General features: G+C 39.0%; 1 protein-coding gene across 8 annotated transcripts in view; it reads left to right on the forward strand.

Annotated features, from left to right (window-relative positions):
- The window catches only part of ATP2B3 (ATPase plasma membrane Ca2+ transporting 3), a 171,841-nt gene that overhangs the window by 140,957 nt on the left and 11,347 nt on the right, over nt 1-19,537 (forward strand). For all 8 annotated transcript variants that reach the window (XM_072431702.1, XM_072431701.1, XM_072431703.1 and 5 more), the window contains 11 exons: nt 222-464; nt 1,089-1,330; nt 4,970-5,204; nt 5,594-5,773; nt 6,222-6,309; nt 9,612-9,718; nt 10,687-10,878; nt 11,798-12,011; nt 12,390-12,601; nt 13,715-13,822; nt 15,511-15,693. In XM_072431702.1, coding sequence (XP_072287803.1) covers nt 222-464; nt 1,089-1,330; nt 4,970-5,204; nt 5,594-5,773; nt 6,222-6,309; nt 9,612-9,718; nt 10,687-10,878; nt 11,798-12,011; nt 12,390-12,601; nt 13,715-13,822; nt 15,511-15,693 — 2,004 coding nt within the window. The remainder of the gene's footprint in view (nt 1-221; nt 465-1,088; nt 1,331-4,969; nt 5,205-5,593; nt 5,774-6,221; nt 6,310-9,611; nt 9,719-10,686; nt 10,879-11,797; nt 12,012-12,389; nt 12,602-13,714; nt 13,823-15,510; nt 15,694-19,537) is intronic.

Genomic DNA, 19,537 nt, shown 5'->3' on the forward strand with positions numbered 1-19,537 from the left:
AAATGAGAAACGCTGATATAGAATTAAATGTAAGTCAATATACACCAAGAATTCCAGCCCATTTATGAAGAAACAGCCTCTGTATTTGATGCCAACTGTGCAGTAAAAACCTCTTTCTGGAATATTATTGACAACTACATATTTGTACTATTTTATCTAATAGCTTAACCAATGGAATCAATTGAGTTTTCAGATATTTTACATCTATGTTCATTTCACAGAAAATGATGAAGGACAACAACCTTGTACGGCACTTGGATGCTTGTGAGACAATGGGCAATGCCACTGCTATTTGCTCTGACAAAACCGGTACCCTGACAACCAACCGGATGACCGTTGTACAGTCTTACATTGGAGATGTCCATTATAAAGAGAAGCCAGACCCCAGCAGCCTAAATTCCAAAACCTTGGACCTGCTTGTTAATGCCATCGCCATTAATTGTGCCTACACTACTAAGATACTAGTAAGTCAAAAATTACTGATTGTGGTAGGTATATACCCTAACTGTACTGCGCTGTTTATCATTATGTTCATCCCTTTCCCCATCTCAGTTCTGATCTCATGTAGCTTCTTTCAGGCCATTCCTGTCTACATCTGCTGCCTTTATGTGGCTTCCACAATGGTGGACTATGCCTTCAATGTGCATTAGTATGGACACTTATAGTTATCTCTGAAGGTGCTAAGGAGACAGTTTTCACCCAAGATTTATCAAACTTTTACCCATGCTAGTTCATGACTGTGCACTTTATAGATAGAAATTGGCCAAAAAAGTGCACCCTGGTGATGGCAAGGTCCACATATAAAAAATATAGAAAGAGTGCTCCAAAGCAAAAGTGCAAAGATGTTTATATTTACTTCCTAACTAATATTAGCTGTCTTTTTGACAGCTAGGAACTTTCTTCAAATACAGGGGGAGAAGAAGCGGTGGTTGAGAGATATAGGACATACATGTTGTGTAGTTCAAGTTTTTGGGGTTTGTTTGGTGGTAGGCCAACAAATGTTCACAATGGGGTGATATACAAAAGGCTCTTTTCCTTGACAATAATTTAGTTATAGATAATTGTTTATTTTTGATTGACTTTTCAAGCCTCCAGAAAAAGAAGGAGCGCTTCCCCAGCAAGTAGGCAATAAAACTGAGTGCGCCCTGCTTGGCTTTGTTCTGGATTTACAACGGGACTACCAGCTGGTGCGAGACCAGATTCCTGAGGAGACGCTCTACAAAGTCTACACGTTCAACTCTGTCCGTAAATCCATGAGCACCATTGTTCGCCTGCCCAACGGAGGATACCGGCTATACAGCAAAGGAGCTTCAGAGATCATGCTGAAAAAGTGAGTCATTAAACGGCAAGTGGGAAATCAATTTGTCTAAAGGAATCATGTGAGAATGTGAAAACAATATGCCATTTGCCATGTTTAGTTTGTTAAGATCAATTTTCTAAAATAAGTAAATTCTGATTTTACAGTTGGTTTCTGGCCATTGTAGGTGCCCACAAAAGTAATGGCATTTTGCTAATAGTATACTGCTTGCCAGCTCAAAATGATACCAAAAGTGAATTTAAACATACTTGGTATATTCATAGATCTTTACCTAAATATTAAAAAAAAGGTTTTGGTTGTGCCCCAAAGTTGCCAATATCGGACAGAGGTTTAAGTCTTCATTCTCCGACTCACCTTTGTAGACCTTGTGGATGACCATGCACTAGCTACCTCCTTATTCTTTCATTATCTTATAAAAAGGTATAAATCAACCAAGATGACAATTTTTTAAATGCAACTGGGGGTTTTTGTTCTATCCCAGCCTTTCTCAACCTTTTTAACACAGGTGAACCCTTAAAATATTGTGGTCAGTGGAAAGAATATTTCTTACATTGGTGGTCAGTGGAAAGAATGCCATCTTTATAGATAGCCAAAAAGATAATTGGTGTCAGCTACCTGACCTGGAAGAACCCTAAGGTTCACTGAGATCACTGCTGTCTTCTATGGAACCAACTTTCAATCCCCCATCTGGTCCCCCCAAAATCAGTAAGACCCAGAAAGTGAAGCATCTTCAGTAAGACATTGCAAAACCATTTAGATGTTTCAAAATTTTCCATTACATGGTAATATTGTTTAATTTTATCTTGGCTGTGTCCTAAATAAACAATTTAAACATGAAGGGAAAAAAACAAAATCAAAAAGGGGCACCTGAAGGTCCACTTTATGGACTATTGTGTCTATTACCATCATTCTTCTATCTTCTCAAGAATTAGCATACACAGAGTGGCAATTTATATAATAAGCTTGATATCGTAGGAGCTTTGCAACTGAAGAACAATATAATATACTTGTAGGATCTGGCACAGAAAATTAAAGTTCCCTCAGCTTCCCAGATTGGACAGTTGGAAATCAAAGAGCTGCCAGTGGATTAACGCAGTCATGGGCACATACCATATGTTACTCACATCCGTTCTGTATAAGAAAGTTCTATTTCTTATAATGCACTCTTATACACCCGGATGGTTTTATTTCCTAGTCCTGAAAACCACGGACAAAGCTTAATTAAAGACAGTGGGGAGGCTCAAAGCGTTTATTGTTGTTAAATCAAAAAACAAACTCAATAATGTCAGCAATGATCTGTATTAAAGAAAGAAGATTTGTGATCTTAGGCAGATCAGTCAATAAAAAGCCTTACCATAGCCAGGATTAGATTGTGATACTGCACAGCAGATGCCGATGATAAGCCAGGGAACATGTTCTGATAAAAGAACTGGTGGTTACATTTTTTTTTACATTAAATAAATTGATTCTTGTTAAGTATCTTCTAATTTAGAATTGCATTTTCCATTTGTACTACAAGAAAAATGAAAAATATTTTTTAAAGAACGTATCTATCAAATGTTCTGATGCAAGCTATGACATTTTCATTTATTGTCCAAAAATAGCACTTTTCTGTCGAATTGGTTGAAATTACTCTCAGCTGACAGTCTGGTGAATGGCATCCGTTAAGGTCACAACTCTACTTCAACCCTACTTTTTCACATCAGGTTTCCTTGCCTTCATCTTCTTCCTATGTTTAATATCCTTAAACTTAAAAAAAATAATAATTAATTAGAGCATTGGTCAGCTGGCCATAATTTCATATTAGGTGGCCTAGCTTTCTTCCAAACGCCCAGAACCAATCCTTTTAGCGGAATGGAAATTGGATCAGAAGTGAAAGTCTTCCCATTGGTACTGGCCCTAATTTCAGAGTCTGCCAAAAAAATCCTTTGTAAAGGGGGTACTCCCAAACTGCATCTGTTTGCCTACTTTATTCTGGCGCTCCTGCAGACTTATCCACACTGGGACAGTGTTTGTTTTTCAGGATTCTTTAGAACCTTAAAGTTTTTCCAAAGACTGCTAGGCATTCCTTGAGCAATTTTTGCCTCTCAGGTCAGAATAACTGCTACCAATGATCTTTTTGGTTGTTAGGGTAATATTCTTCTTAGTGGCCACCAATGTAAGAGGCAATGTAAGACCACCACTCTAAAATACTGATGACCTGTTAATATGAGTAAAAAATTGGCAGTGGTTCTGTGAAGACCTGAAAGTTATTTGGAGGGGTTCCCTATGTTAAGAAATCATGCCCTACAGTGCTGGGCCAACTTTGTCAGTGGTGGACACCAAGAGCCTGCCCACAACCTGGAGGAACCATGCTGGCTGCTTGAGGTGAGATAAATCAAGTCAACTGTTTTCCTCCCCTCCACCTTTAATTAAAAACAAACCCTTGCTGTGTACTCTAATTCAGTGGTCCCCAACTTTTTGCAGCTCACAGACCACTAAGTCTACGTACTCCAGACCGCGCATGCGGGGGGAGCCATGTGTCACTAAAAGGGGAAAAAACTTCCCCGAGTGATGTCATGATGCCAGAACCCTCGCACTCCCCTGTTGCAGGTCTGAGCCTGAGTCCTTAGACACAATCTGCCCACCACCTGAAACCTGTGATCTGCACGAAAGACATTGTCTGCGGCTCTGGCCGGTGCACCCCCCCCCCCCCCCCCCTTCCCCAGACCCCGCTAGGCAGATCCTGGAATTCAGATTTAAAGTGGCCCTAAATTCAGAAAATAATTTGCTATTGCACATGGAAAATAAGGAAAAGGTAATATTACCTAAGAAATACTCCCGGAATATTTACTTTTTATAGTCCTGAAAAATAGCCTTTCGATTGTCGAAGTATCAGTTGTGTTTTTGGGATCTTCATTTAATTTATTGTAGAATTTTTAAAACTGCTCATCCTAATTAAGAAATTAGTGTTGCTGTTGGAGATTTCCCTTCATTTACTATCTGGTGAAAAGGGTTGTCACTAGAACAGTAGGTGACAGCAAATCTCTCTAATGAAGCCCCAGACAGCAATACAAACCCAACAGCCGCTCTTGGCTGGCCGTGCAAATAAATTAAACTGGGGTCTATTTATTAGGAAAGGCCAATGAGATGACCTCTACTTTTAGGATAAGATGAAGAGATAAACAAATTACCTTATTTATACATGAATAACTGCATTTTTGTGATGAATATCCCCTGACCTGATAACCAGATCATGCCTGATCCATAACCCATGTGAAATATTTATTAGCATCATTCTCATAATCTCTTGTACACCTTGCTAATTTTGGTTTTGCTTCTGGCTTGCTCATATTATTTGTTGTCCACAACAGATGTCTCCCCATCATTAGTCACCACCTGTACTTTGCTGGGGGGAAGATATTACATTCCAACTTTCATGTAGGTCTTCTAGCCATGTTTCCCATTTGGTTTCAGTGCAAAAACACTACACGTAATGAGTTCCTCAGACCCAAAATTATAAATTCCGCCATATCTAAGTTTTACATCAGCCTTACCAATCAATAGGTAGTTCTAGCAGATCAGCAATAACGTATCCATCTTATAGTTGGGCATATGGTTTTACGGTTTTGAAATGCTGATGCCAACTTCTACTTTTTTGTCTTCTACCAGGTGTTCAAACGTCCTAAACGCTGCTGGTGATCTCCACACATTTAGACCCCGAGATCGTGATGAGATGGTGAAGAAGGTCATTGAGCCAATGGCCTGTGATGGGCTGCGTACAATCTGTATTGCTTACCGAGACTTCCAAGGAGAACCCGAACCGGACTGGGAAAATGAGAATGAGATAGTGGGGGACTTGACTTGTATTGGTGTGGTGGGAATAGAAGACCCTGTCAGGCCGGAGGTGGGTTGTTTGAGAAGTCAGAACCATTGATATTTCAAAAACCAATGAAGGTTTTGCATTAAAATTTATAGAATGTAATTCCACAAATGTGATTACCGATAGGAGTGAAAGTAAATTTTACCTCTTAGTAAGTAGACAATGTCCATTGGGAAAATATAGCCCTTCATTTTGTTCTCTACACCTCGGTTGGATAGGCAGCACTATGCAGTGCAGTAGATTCCTATTGACTGGCACTGCTACCTCTTTTTCTCAACACGGAGGGCATATTATCCTGAAAATTGGGTACATTACTTTTAAACAAATCATTATCCTGATAATAATGTGCTTTATATGTCTGGAGTTAAAGTCTACTCCAATCTACAGATTGTTAACTCAACTTTATTCCTCAGGTGCCGGAAGCTATTCGGAAATGCCAGCGTGCAGGGATCACAGTCCGCATGGTCACAGGAGATAACATCAACACGGCACGAGCCATTGCGGCCAAATGTGGCATCATCCAACCAGGGGAGGACTTCCTGTGCTTGGAAGGAAAGGAATTCAACCGACGAATCAGAAATGAGAAAGGAGAGGTTTGTCTTCTGCTCTAACATTGTAGACAACACCCCCCCCCCCCCCTCTTGCCTAAACCTTCCCTATTTTAGCCTCCACAAAAACTTAAAAAGAATTCCCTCCACACTCCCTCATGTAAAATTTTGGCTATTGGCAACTTCACTGCATCTAGAATAGTGTGGAGGTGCGGAGCCCTTCAAGGTGGCTGCCATAGGTATGCTGCAGAAAAAGACCCTTTCTCTCTGTGTGTGGAAGCAGGGGGTCTCTCTGCAGAGGTCCAATATGTCCTTTACTAAGCCTGATCTACAGGCTTAGTAAAGTTAAATGATTGAGTTTTTGTTGTTCAAAATGTAATTTTATTTTCTGTAAAAATTGTTTGTCTACCTTGGATTTGGCTTTACAGATCCAGTAAAACTTCTTTGCAGTCATTATTTTTTATGCTGTTTAAACGTGGTTTGCTTTTCTTAGATAGAACAAGAACGCCTAGATAAAATCTGGCCGAAGTTGCGTGTCCTTGCCCGGTCTTCACCGACTGATAAACACACTCTTGTAAAAGGTAAAGATATAGGTTATTTATTATTTGTGGTCAATGTACATTGAACTCACCATAACCTTCCTGATAAAATGACAAACTTACACTTTATTCCTGAACTCTTCTTGTGTAAGTGTTTGGGTAACAGTGACACCTATAGGCCTTAAGTAAATACTGCAAGTGCACTGTATCCAGAAAAATAAATTTCTCAAAACACACATGCAGATGAAACTAAACTCCAGGCACAAGAACTTCTATTTAATTATTTTATGCAATAGCCACAAATGTTGTATTAGGACAATAATTCATTTTTCTGGTCTTCATCCTTAAAGAAACATATAGGGGGCTACTTATAAAGCAGTTATTCTGACATTAAGCAAACATTCTCTGAATCCCTGATATTTAAGTGTTTTAAGTGGCAGTGATTGTTTTACTACAGAGATTGTTTGCTGAATGCCAAATTCTCTATTTTACAAGTAGACCCTCTCGACATTTTTAACATAGGGTAACCCTTGAAATTTCATTTAGGTCTTAGGGAACCCCGTCTATTATTATTATTATATCCACAGCTCACAGTATATTAGTGTGGTGGTCCTCTTACATTGGGAAGAATGTCACCCTTACAGATAGCCAAAAAGGTTATTGGTGTCACCTTAAATGACCTGAGAGCAGGAGTGTAGTCATAAAAAAAACAAGAGGGGGCACAGGACTATTAATGGTGAGCGCGCATGTGCATCATTGTTATAAAAAACGTTCCCGCCCCACTACACCCCTGCCTATGTGTCACTCAAAGGGGAAGTGACTTTACCCAGAGTGAGATCATTATACCAGAACCCACCCACTCCCATTGCAAGTCTGACCCTGCGATGGGAGAGTGGGTTGTGTTGAGAGAGACAACCCGCCCATTGTCCTGAGCCTGCAATTCCATACGGAAGACTTGGACCACGGCTCTGGCTAGTGCGCACCCCCCCCCCCCCCATGAGTTTTTCTCCTGACCCCGTGGAGCAAAATAAAAGTGCCCGTTCCCGAAAAAAGGCCTTCCCACCTGTACCTGCCCTTCTACACCCCTGCCACCCTGAGAAACCCAGGTTTATTGCATATTTGATTCACACATATTCATTTTTGTAATGTTTTTTTTAAGATTTTCATCCTGCTGTTTAATTTTAAAAATATTACACAGCCACATTTGCAGATTCTCCTTTTTAGATGACAGCAAATAAGTGTAATCGCCACATCCCTAAGCATGTTTGTTTGTCTTGGAGATTCTAGGCTGAAAAGCATTGAAAACATGTGCAAAGCTTTCAGCAACCTTCCGTCACCTTCCCTGAATCCATTAATGCATTAATCATCTGCGGTTAGAAGCTTGGTCTGTTTTATTTCTGTGACGCCCATGGGAAAAGTATTTATTTCCTGCCCCAGTTATCGATCCCCAAAGTACCTTGTGGGAGTAATGATGCCACCGGGGATGGGAAGTAGGTTATGATTTCAATGGGAATCCAGGTTTTAGATGCTGGAACCTGAAAATTGTCCTGAAAGGTCTGGTTAGTTGGTGCATGATGGATAGAATCCTTGAAAATTTTGCATGCCACTTAAGCACCCCTTGAAGTTTTCCAAATCATCTTGATGAACACAATGGAAGTGCCCCGTCAAACAAGTCCAATAATAGTATTCTATAGGTAAATGACAGATGGAGCCAACTCATTTCGGGGGTAACAAAGACTTCATCAAGGTTGTCTAGGTGGACTTGGAGTGATTAAACTTTAATTATGTCTGGTTGCACACAAAATGCAGCTGATTAGAAGTTACACACCACAATGAAAGCCTGGCAAAAGTTTTACCCCTGCTGCGGATGAGTTAAGGGATGGGGTCAGTTATATACACAAACTCCACATCTGAAACTTGAGGTACCAGAGGGGTGCTTAGACATGTACTGTAGAAAGAAAGGTCAGCTTTTGGCAACCAGCCACAGCTCTTACACCCAGGCTTTCCAACCGGACGTGGTTTCAACCTCTTAGTCCTCTGTCTAGCATAACTCAGGATGGGAGTGGCAGAAGCAGCACATGAAACCAATTAGTTGTTCTGCAGTTGAAGAAATATGCTAAAAGAAGGAGAAAGCAGAGTGACAAAGAAATATGTTTAACACTCTGCTTCTCCTTTTACTGTTCATTCATAGTGTTGGGTTAGAAAGGAGGTCTGTAAGTGTTTTTACCTGCAGTAATGTCTAGTCTCATGGCCTGCCAGACAGGGCTAAATAGTATGGCCAATGTTGTGTAAATTTCAGGACTGGATGGTCAGGAAAGCTAATCCTTCAGCCGGTAAAGCAGCTTCCATTCATATATTTTATTTGTGTGTCTGGTCAGACTAATAGAAAATAATTTCTAATTGATTTTCATGAGTCACTCATTGCTGCTTTTTTACAATTGTTAAAGAGAATGATTTTAGTGGTTGCTGGTTTGGGTGGTATCTTTCCTTCCTAGCAAAGCACTGACCTGTATGAAGTACAGGTATCAAACACTTCACTAGCTGCATGCTTGTGAAAAAATAGGATCAGTATGGCCCCTGGGTATCCGACTTCGAAATCATATCTGAAATGGCAGCTTCTATACTTTTGGTCCACAGCTTTATCTAGAATGGTATCCAGAAACAAATGTTTTGATTTTCACTATACCCAGTGGATGTCTATGAGCTCATAGGCAAGAAGGTCCACAGTGATTGGCCGCGGTGCCAAAAATCTCCCTTCCCCTGCAGAGCTGACAGCAGAGCATATTGCTCCATTTTATTTTCCCCACAGGGCACCACAGTCCACCATCTTCTAAGTCATCTTGATGCACCTCCTAGGCTTCTCACTTACTGTGTAAAGGTAATGTTACAGGGAGCAAGCAATAGGCAGAAGGCTCAGGACTCACAAGATGGCGGCTGTGAGCAGGATTGGGCAACCTAAATAAAATAATTACTGTCATGCCCCAAGGCAAGCTCTGCAGGAAGCCAGAGAAGTAATGGATGACACAATAAGGAGCTGCACCATAACAGAGGGAACTATAATGCAAAATTGGTGGCCATCCCAGCTTATGGTGCCAAGGGTGTACTTACCTTTTCTACAATACACCATCTGTTGTTACTTTTTATAATTTATAGTATAGCAAATAATGTTGATGCTGCATAGGTGAGATCTGCCCCTAAACCAAGAATCAAGGAGTAGACTCCTGCAGCACAGGTTGGAAGTTCCAGCTATGACCCATGACCAATATTCTTAAAGGTTCCTTTTAATACAAAAACTCAGACATCTGTATGTACAATGGCTGCCCTAACCTTCTCTTTACTTTCAGGGATAATTGACAGCACAATTGGTGAACAACGTCAAGTAGTGGCAGTGACAGGAGATGGCACCAATGATGGCCCCGCGCTCAAAAAAGCAGATGTTGGATTTGCAATGGTAATACAATTTGTGTATTTCTCTTGGATGTTTTGCATGTTTAAAAAGAGCAACGAAAATTACATTATCATCGGTGTAATCATATTTTGACAACAGCTTTCCAGCTTTGTCGTTTGGTATGTCTAGGAGAGTGACAAGAAGGAATAAGGGGGGAGAAAAAAAATTTTGAAGGAACTTGCTTGAACACATTAAGCTGAAATCAGTGATTGTGGTATTAAAAAGAGTGTGATGCCACAAGGTCTGCCAACACAATCTGGCCACTTTCAGTATACAGGTAGTCCCTGGGTTAAGGACATCCTACATACAGACAACTTCTGGATAGGAACAGGGTTTCCCTGCTCGCTGTGTGCAGAATGGAAGCTTGGAGGGGGGTGGTTTGCATGACTTGAAGAAGAAATCTTTTGCTAAACCCAGCTGTGGTTGTGGGTGATCTTTGGGGGGAGAGATCTTTCTGCAGCCTCTTGTAATTCTTTAATGACCAAGACAAACTCTGCAGTTGTTTCTCTTTGCATATAAAAGCACAGCTTGCTCTAGAAGTTAATGAATGTCTAGGCTCCATAAGGTTTTTTTTTTTTTTGCTTTTTTTGTGATTTATTCACAGTGAGTATTTTATACAGTAACTGACACCATGCTGACTAATAATATGTTGAGACAAACATCTGTCCTAATTGCATTTATTAAAATATTGTACCTTTTCCTACTTATATACAAATTCAACTTAAGAACAAACCTACAGTCCCTATCTTGTATGTAACCCAGGAACTACCTGCAATCTGATTGCTAAGAATACTTAGGTTAGGCTGGACACATTCACATGTGTATTAAAAAATACACAAGGTTATTCATAAATTTCAGAATGTATTTTAGATATTTACCTTATGATATACAGTAGTTACATTTTTTAATCAAATTCCCAAACACAAGTCATTGTTTAGTAATATGTTTTTTTTTTCCCTTTTGATCTTTAGGGATTGGCAGGTACAGATGTTGCCAAAGAAGCTTCAGATATCATTTTAACAGATGACAATTTCTCCAGCATTGTCAAAGCTGTAATGTGGGGCCGCAACGTATATGACAGCATTTCCAAATTCCTTCAGTTTCAACTGACTGTCAACGTGGTAGCTGTAATTGTGGCATTTACTGGCGCCTGCATCACTCAGGTCAGTGTGTTCTCTGACATTCTGGACAATTAATGCCAATAGTTTGTCTTTTCTAAATCATGACATACAGACATACAGAACCTGTTGCCGATGGACAGATAGATATAGCTAAAATTTCCCATTTAAATCTCAAACATTATTTCCATAGAATTCATATGTTCTCAACATTTGAGTTTTCAATAGGCACTCTGGTATCTTCCTACATAAAAAACATACTTGTAATTTATTTGACTTTCTCAAAAAAAAAATGACCTATTAACATTAGACTGTGATTACAGTAGGGATATTAGATTGTGAGCTCCTCTCCTACATTCAGTTTAGATACCATTGTAGCAATTCTCTGTACGTGTGGGATGTGGTCATCCTCTAGAAGAAATAGGTCATCTCCAAACAAGGTTAGACGCACACTATTTTTAAATTGTCTTTGTATGCTGTAGTATCCTATTGTGTGTGAAATTCCCCCACCTACTAGATTGTAAGCTCTTCGGGGCAGGGTCCTCTCCTCCTGTATCACTGTCTGTATTAGTCTGTCATTTGCAATCCCTATTTAATGTACAGCGCTGCGTAATATGTTGGCGCTATATAAATCCTGTTTAATAATAATAATAATAATAATAATACCCATTACTGGAAACATTGTTCATCTACTATTGACAATATGGATGTGATGTTCCAGTGTCCACATTTTTTGGACCTGGGAAGCCTATCTTCTCAATTCAAGGAAAGCTTAAAATTTCAGACCCATCATGTAGGAGTGTGTTATTTTTAGGAAGGGTTGTAGGGGGCATATGAGGATTTATGATGTGAGCGATAGTTACATACCTGTTTATTTTGTTTCCCCTCCACTAAAGGGGCTGCAGAAAAAGGCAACAGTAAACCATAACATGTTTTTTTAATTTTTAATGTGTTTAATATTTAGGACTCGCCACTAAAGGCAGTGCAGATGCTTTGGGTTAATCTAATTATGGACACCTTTGCATCCCTGGCGCTAGCAACAGAACCCCCTACAGAATCCCTGCTTCTACGTAAACCCTACGGAAGAAACAAGCCCCTTATATCTCGCACCATGATGAAAAATATACTTGGTCATGCAGTCTACCAACTCGTCATCATCTTCACATTGCTGTTTGTTGGTAAGTGATAATAAAATTTGTTCAGTGTTGTGCTGAAGGAACCGTCCACCTTTAGTCCTTTACGGTGAAATGCCAATATAAGGGGCCCTTCTCCACTCCGAACACCAAATTATTATTTTATTATTATTTTTTAACTTACTCTTCACACTAATGTTCTATGACCTATAGATATATTTATTATTGCCAGGGCTTCCATGAGACTTGAAAGTAATTTCAAGGGTTCCACTTTATTAAAAAGGGTGGGAAAGCATATTAAAGGACCATACTCCCCTTCTCTGAAAAAATATTGTAAAGAGTGAATCATTGTGATTTACATTTTTTTGGCATATTCCAAGGAACGATACTGTTAGCTTTCTATTGTTCATATTTTCCTTTTAGGTGAAATCTTCTTTGACATTGATAGTGGCAGAAATGCTCCACTGCACTCCCCTCCTTCTGAACATTACACCATCATATTTAACACCTTTGTCATGATGCAGTTGTTTAATGAAATTAATGCACGCAAAATCCATGGAGAGAGGAATGTTTTCGATGGTATTTTTGGAAACCCAATATTCTGTAGCATAGTTCTGGGCACTTTTGGAGTCCAGGTAAGAATCTCTTGTGTACATTTAACTTTTTTTTGTACTGTTCCCAGTGCCGGTGCCTTGAAAGTAGATCACCAATACATATATAATTTATTATGTATCATCAAGTTATACACATATGGGTTTGGAATTGAGCCTCTAAGATAGCACCCAAAGAAGATCTGTATTGTGGAAGTTGTGCCCATAAACTACAAGCAATGGATGAAGGACTAGCCACCAGTATTGTCTGTGGTTTCCTTCCATTTCTGACTTACCATGCCTTGTTCTGCACTGAGCCTTTGTGTGAAGGTGGCTGACTTAATAGAAAAAGAAGGCTTTGCTTCCTCACCTTAGAGCTGTCACACGGATGGTCTCCTGGAAAAGGAGAAAGTACAAATTTACAGAATGAATTAAGCAGGGAGATTCTTGTACTGCAGGTCCTTGGGTACAGCTTCTTCTCCAGCAAGGAGAACAGTGAGCAAAACTGCAGTTATATCCCCAAATCTCACTACAGTTCCCCTAAGCCTAGCAATCTGAATCAGCAGTGCTTTAGAAGAATAAGTTAGGTAATGGGACTGTATTACATTTAGGTCAATTGCTTTTCACACAAGCAGAATTGGTGTCAGTCAAACATTTTAAGACACCAAATAACCTTAAAGTGACAGTGATGCTGATTTTAAAATAGTGTATAGTCACCTGTCCTGCTGCATGTTCCTCCAATCTTTACACTCATACAGACCTATGGCCAAGTAGTCCAAGCATGTAACCACAGGGTGCAGTTGAGGACACCCAAAAGTATTGGATGTACGGATTCTAAAAGAGGCTGTAGTTCTGCAAGAGAGAAAAGTTTGGGGGTGAAAGCAGAAGGACCCATGAGCAAATAACTCAGGTTGCTTTTAAAACCCTCATAAAGTAATTTTAATCTTGAAACTTTAAAAAAAGACAAGAAAACGCCCTTCACTTTAAGAACCTAGTACAGCAACCTCTTCCTCCACCATCTTTCACATTGGCTTTTTAATAAAGCACAAGTACAGTGTAAACATATACCATATCTGTGTTAACTATATGTTTTTTTTGTTTCATTTAAACAACTGTCAATCAAAATATTTCTTCTACCTTTTGCTTTTCTCGTTTCAGATTTTGATTGTCCAGTTCGGAGGGAAGCCCTTCAGCTGTTCTCCTTTAAACACACAACAATGGCTGTGGTGCCTGTTTGTGGGAGTGGGGGAGCTTGTTTGGGGACAGGTGAAATTTTGCAGCATGATTATACACCTTACATGGATTGTGTTTCAGGCACCTGTTACATAGTTACACAGTAGGTCAAGTTGAAAAAAGATTTAAGTCCATCAAGTTCAACCACTGGGAAAATAAACATATCTCTGATATAAAACCCTATAAGACATAGTTGGTCCAGAGGAACGCAAAAAAAACCCTGGTAAAATTTTCTCCAACTGAGAAAAAAAAATTCCTTCCTGATTCCATGAGGCAATCGGATGTTCCCTGGATTACTGGTCATTTGTATTTTTACATTAAAGCCTTAATACTCAGTTATATTCTGTGCTTCTAGAAATCATCCAGCTTTTTCCTAAAGCAATCTATAGTAGTTGCTGAAACTGCTTCCTGAGGGAGACTATTCCACATTTTCACAGATCTTACAGTAAAGAATCCCTTCCTTATCCGGAGCTTAAACTTCTTTTCCTCCAGACGCAAAGAGTGCCCTCTTGTTCTTTGTAATGATCTCAAAGTGAATAATTGGGAAGAGAGTTCTCTATGCGGACCGTTTATATATTTATACAGGGTGATCATATCCCCCCTTATAGGTCTCTTCTCAAGGGAGAAAAGATTCAATTCAGCTAATCTCTCCTCATAGCTGAGCTCCTCCATTCCTTTTTATTAGTTTAGTGGCCCTTCTCTGCACTCTCTCCAATTCCACAATGTCCTTTTTGTGAACTGGTGCCCAAAACTGGACTGCATATTCCAGATGTGGTCTGACCAATGCTTAAGTCTATGATCTACCAGAACCCCCAGATCCTTTTCCATTTCTGACTCCCCCAAATGTATTCCCCCTAGACAGTATGAAGCATGCATGTTAGCCCCCAAGTGCATAACTTTACATGCTTTTAGATTATAGACATCCTGTATGGACTTAATTCTATTACATACTTTGGTGTCATCTGCAAACACATCATGTATGCATAGGAGTGAAATCTTGGGATGTTATTGGGATTACCTAGCCTAAATAGAATTTAGGACACTGTGAAAGGTGTCCCCAAAAAATGCAAGCAGAGGACAAAGGACAAGGCTAGTGCTGCCTGCAGTCTCGTGGAAACTGATCTTTTTTTAGTTGTAAAGCAGTGATCCACTTCTAAAGATGTGCATGGAACCCTTTAAAGATCTGGTATTCTTAGACATAAGTCTGTGTATTCTCCATTTTGTTTACATCTTACCCCTTTAAAGTGTATATATAAAGCTATTTTTGTTTTCCATTTTGGTAGGATTTGGTATAGTTAAAACTGCAGTGAATTTTTGTTTGTGTCCTGTTGGTGGTATTTTCCATCACTTCTTGTCTTAAAGTCTCTATAGAATGGAAACACTTGTCCCTATTCGAAGACTTCCTCCCACCTCTTGTGCTGGGGACAACCTGTGGATCGTTCATTACTCTTAGTCAATGGTGCCCGTACAAATAGAGAGGCTATACCTCCCCAATGGGACAGCAATAACAGTCTCTGAGTTTTGTAACTCCATACTATATTCAAAGCTAAAACAAATGTTTTGGCTTCAGATATAAAATACTGGGTTTGGAGAGGAGACATGTCTAGAGCAACCAGGGAAAGTTAACCTAATCAATTTTACTGACTCCATCAAATGTTTTAGTGTTGAGGTTTATTAGGCTGCATTTGGCATCTGGACCTGACACTCTTTCTCCTATTCAGCTCATTTCCACCATCCCCACCAGCCAGCTGAAGTGTTTGAAAGAAGCAGGCCATGGGCCAGGCAAAGACGAAATAACAGATGAGGAGCTGGCTGAGGATGAAGAAGAAATTGATCATGCAGAGAGAGAGCTTCGCAGGGGTCAGATCTTATGGTTCCGGGGGCTAAACCGTATTCAAACCCAGGTACAACTTTCCAACATTTGTTGGCGATGGTTAAAGACTATCTGTGGATAAAGATCTCAGGGGTTCTGTACTGCATGCCTTTGTCTTAATCGGTTCAGAATGATTGAGCTATAAACCTGTGCATGTGTTAATAATCCAGATGTTTTGTTTTGATAACTTTTTTCTTCTATCCAGGTTTGCCAGCAAATGCTGCAAGACATTTGATCACAGAAACAATCTCCTCTTCCCTTCTGTATTGTTTAAAGGGAATCTATCATGGGTTTAACATGTTAGTTGTATGTAGTCCATAATGTAGGCTTAACAGAGACAACACACGATTATTTTGTTGGCAAGTTTAAATGAGCAACTATAAATTAGTTAATTGGTGTTTAGAACAATGATTTCCCTGTTTAAAAGATCTATTTAAAAGAGCTGCTAAATCAAAACTATACCTTTAATACAAGTTGTCTCACTCTACCCCCTTACGTGCAACTTGCCTGGTAAAATACTTACATTTTTTCCCTGGTCCTGTGACCTTCACTGTGCAATCCTGCCTGATAATGCAAAACGTTTAACCTAAAAACTTTCCCATTGTGTCCACATTGTAGACTTGTTCATCCCAGTTGAAGAGCTATACTCATGGCAGCCTCCAAAGGGTCAAAGGGAGTATGGCACTCCAACAGAAATAACTAAAGCTTTGGCACATATTCCTTCCCATTCCTGTGATCTTTACTGTGCAGACATGCTCAGCACTGCAAAACCTTTGATCAGAAATGCTCCCTACATGGTCTAATTTAACTACACCTGCAACAGGATATTTAACTACACCTGCAGCAGGATGTGGCTCTCTCATAGAAATTATTGGGGCTATGGCACACATGTTTAGAGCAGTAAAAAAAAGGAACCCACAGCATTCTTAAAATAGCCAGCAGAAAAAAAGGAAAATCTGCTAATCAGTTTCAACTATTTAGTTTTAGCTGCATATATTTGCAAATTGACGTGGAAGCCACACTGGCACATCTGAGCACTTCTGATCAGTGTGACCCCTAACTTTAAACAGTTCCCAACTATGAAGCATATGTAGCAATGCATATACAGAGAATAGGCCCACTTGAAGGCAGACCCTGCTTTCTTAAGGTACAGCAACACACCAGACACATATCACTAACCAGGTCCTTAATCACACATATCACTAAACAATATCCTTAACCAGGCAGCCTGATTCGCTTAATGCCAAAAATGCTGGCAACTGCTCTTTTTTGCCTGGAAAAAATGTGAAAGGTACACATAGGCAGGGCAATATACAAAACGGTACAAAAGCCACAATGTGTGAATGAATCCAACAAGAGGTTATTAATGCAAAGGCTGGTGTGGTAGGACAGGTCCACATCGAAAAGATGCCTGGAACAGGAAGGAAGGTAACCAAGGAGTATGCACTCAAGGGGTGGGGGGATTCATCAATAGTCATCACATATTAAAGGTAGAGTTGTGTGGTAAAAAATGGTTATGCAGCAAATGTTCAGAATGTTGTAGGAACTGACTTTGGTCACACACACAATTTCCTGGCCATAAACCCATATCAAGATTGCCAGTAGCTGGTTATTACAATGAATGTGAATTGTTGCTAAAGACTTCAATGTATTGGGGAAAGCTTACTAATATCATTCATAGCAATAAAGTACAATACAAACTTTTCCAAATCCACTTTTTTACTGTAACAAATCATTCATAGCAGTGAAAGAAATGAATTGGAATCTGAAGATGTCAGTAGACTGGCATGATCACCAGGTATTTATGGTATTTTTGAAGACCTATAACACATTAGACCCTATTTATAAGAAAATAAAATTGCAACTGTTGTGCATGTTTTCAGATCAGGAATAGGAGTTCCCATGCTTACAGTCATTTAAGTTCTTCTGTAGTGTACACAATAACAAAGGTCCGAGTAAATAGAATAACCTGATGAGAGTGCTGTTGTTCCTATATTGTACAATAAGTAGACTGGGGGTGTGTTTTTGACAAAGTTGTGCTCCAGATTGAGATCAGTATCCAATCAGTGCCTAAATTACAAGACAAGGGGACAGAATCACAAATACTAGCACATAAAACTCACTCCTATATATTACAACTGTGTATTACCCTGTCTGAAGTTGATTTTTAAAATACCCATGTAAGGCACCTCAAAATATTTACCCTGAAAGGTCTTAAAAAAGGCAACAAGCCTTCCTTACCAACAAACAAGGTAATTCTAGAATTGAAGCTTTCTATAGTCCCTACACACTGTGGCTCAATACCTAACCCCATTTCCAATTATGATGGAGGGAAAAAAGGAAGGAACCACAGCATACAATATGAGGTGGGGGAACAGGTATCCAATAGGTAGCCACCAGAGCTCATATACTGTATATCAATCAGCTATACAAAGTATATTATGTCTTCTTCTTTCTGCGATGCATAATATATATACTGTAGATGGTGACCTCTCCTTGTCATCCCTGTGTGGCTTTTCTAACTTATGGAACTGAGAATGAACAATCATTATTCTATGTGCTATGCTTAGCACAAACACTCTTTAGGGCATGCATTGATTAATGTATGTTGCATTGACCCATCTTTCCTTTACTGTTGCTTTTTGAAACTGTAAATAATCATACAAATCCTATCCTATATAGTACTAAAAAGAGATGTCATTCTTCTGTTCCCATGGAGCATTCTGTCTCTGACACTAAATCAACCTGAACCGAGCATGTTCAAGCAGTAGGATGCCAACACACAAGCCATTTCCCTGCATTCTACCTCCCAGAACACACATCACTTAGATGTATACAAATATATATGCAATTACCCACAGTAACCATTCTCCAGTGTATGGTCAATCAACCCCAGAATAACCAGTCTCATTTGTATTGCATTCCGTCCTCAGTAACCAGTCTGCACATTATGTGCATTACCTCCCCAGTGACCAGTCTTCAGCACCCTTAGCAAACAATCATCAGCATATGGACATAACCCCTTACTAACCAGTCTCTAATTTAGGTACATTGAACTTTCAATGACAAGATTGTTGCACTTAAGTGGAAATAAACTCAATGAATTCAATATATCCCAATGACAGTGGGTACCTTACATATAATATTGTTAATGTTGGTAATTGTTTTTTTAATAGTATATTAGTGATTTATCCATAAGGACCCCACGTGAAAAAAAAGACTCAGAAATGCCAAAGAAAAGTTTGTAGGTATAGTTAACAATGGGACATAGCAGCAGCTATCCAATTAGCTGAAAATATATTTTGTGATAGATTCCCTTTATTATCCACATATGATATACCAAAGATTTTATTCATTTATTAGCTGGTTCCACCAAAAGAACTTTATTAATCATAATTTCTTCTGAGCCAGTACTGGTAGACAATCTGGCTTAGTAAATATAAAATAAATAATATACAATAATTTATAATAATATACAAATATACAATGTATAATAATATACAAAAAATATACAATAAATATACAATATTGTATCCCTGCAAAAAAAATCTTTAAGGACTATAACACATAATTATTAGTAAAAACAAAATCAGGTTTTTTTAAATGTATTTGTAGATTAGTGAAAATTGGAATAACATTTTATTTTTCACCAACATAACTTTAATTTTTTTAAAGGTAATATATTTGCAAATTTATAAGAATAAAATATTTTGAATTATTATTGCACTGGTTTATCTAACTTTTACTTTTTTTTTGTTACCTTAGGGCTCTATTTATAAAGCAGTGAACCTGACATTCCCTGGTGGGAATCAATTACTGTCATTAAAACACATGAACCTGGAAGATTCTCCACCAGGGAATGTTTGATTAGCTTT

Source organism: Pyxicephalus adspersus, chromosome Z (assembly GCF_032062135.1).
Source record: "Pyxicephalus adspersus chromosome Z, UCB_Pads_2.0, whole genome shotgun sequence".
NCBI lineage: Eukaryota > Metazoa > Chordata > Amphibia > Anura > Pyxicephalidae > Pyxicephalus > Pyxicephalus adspersus.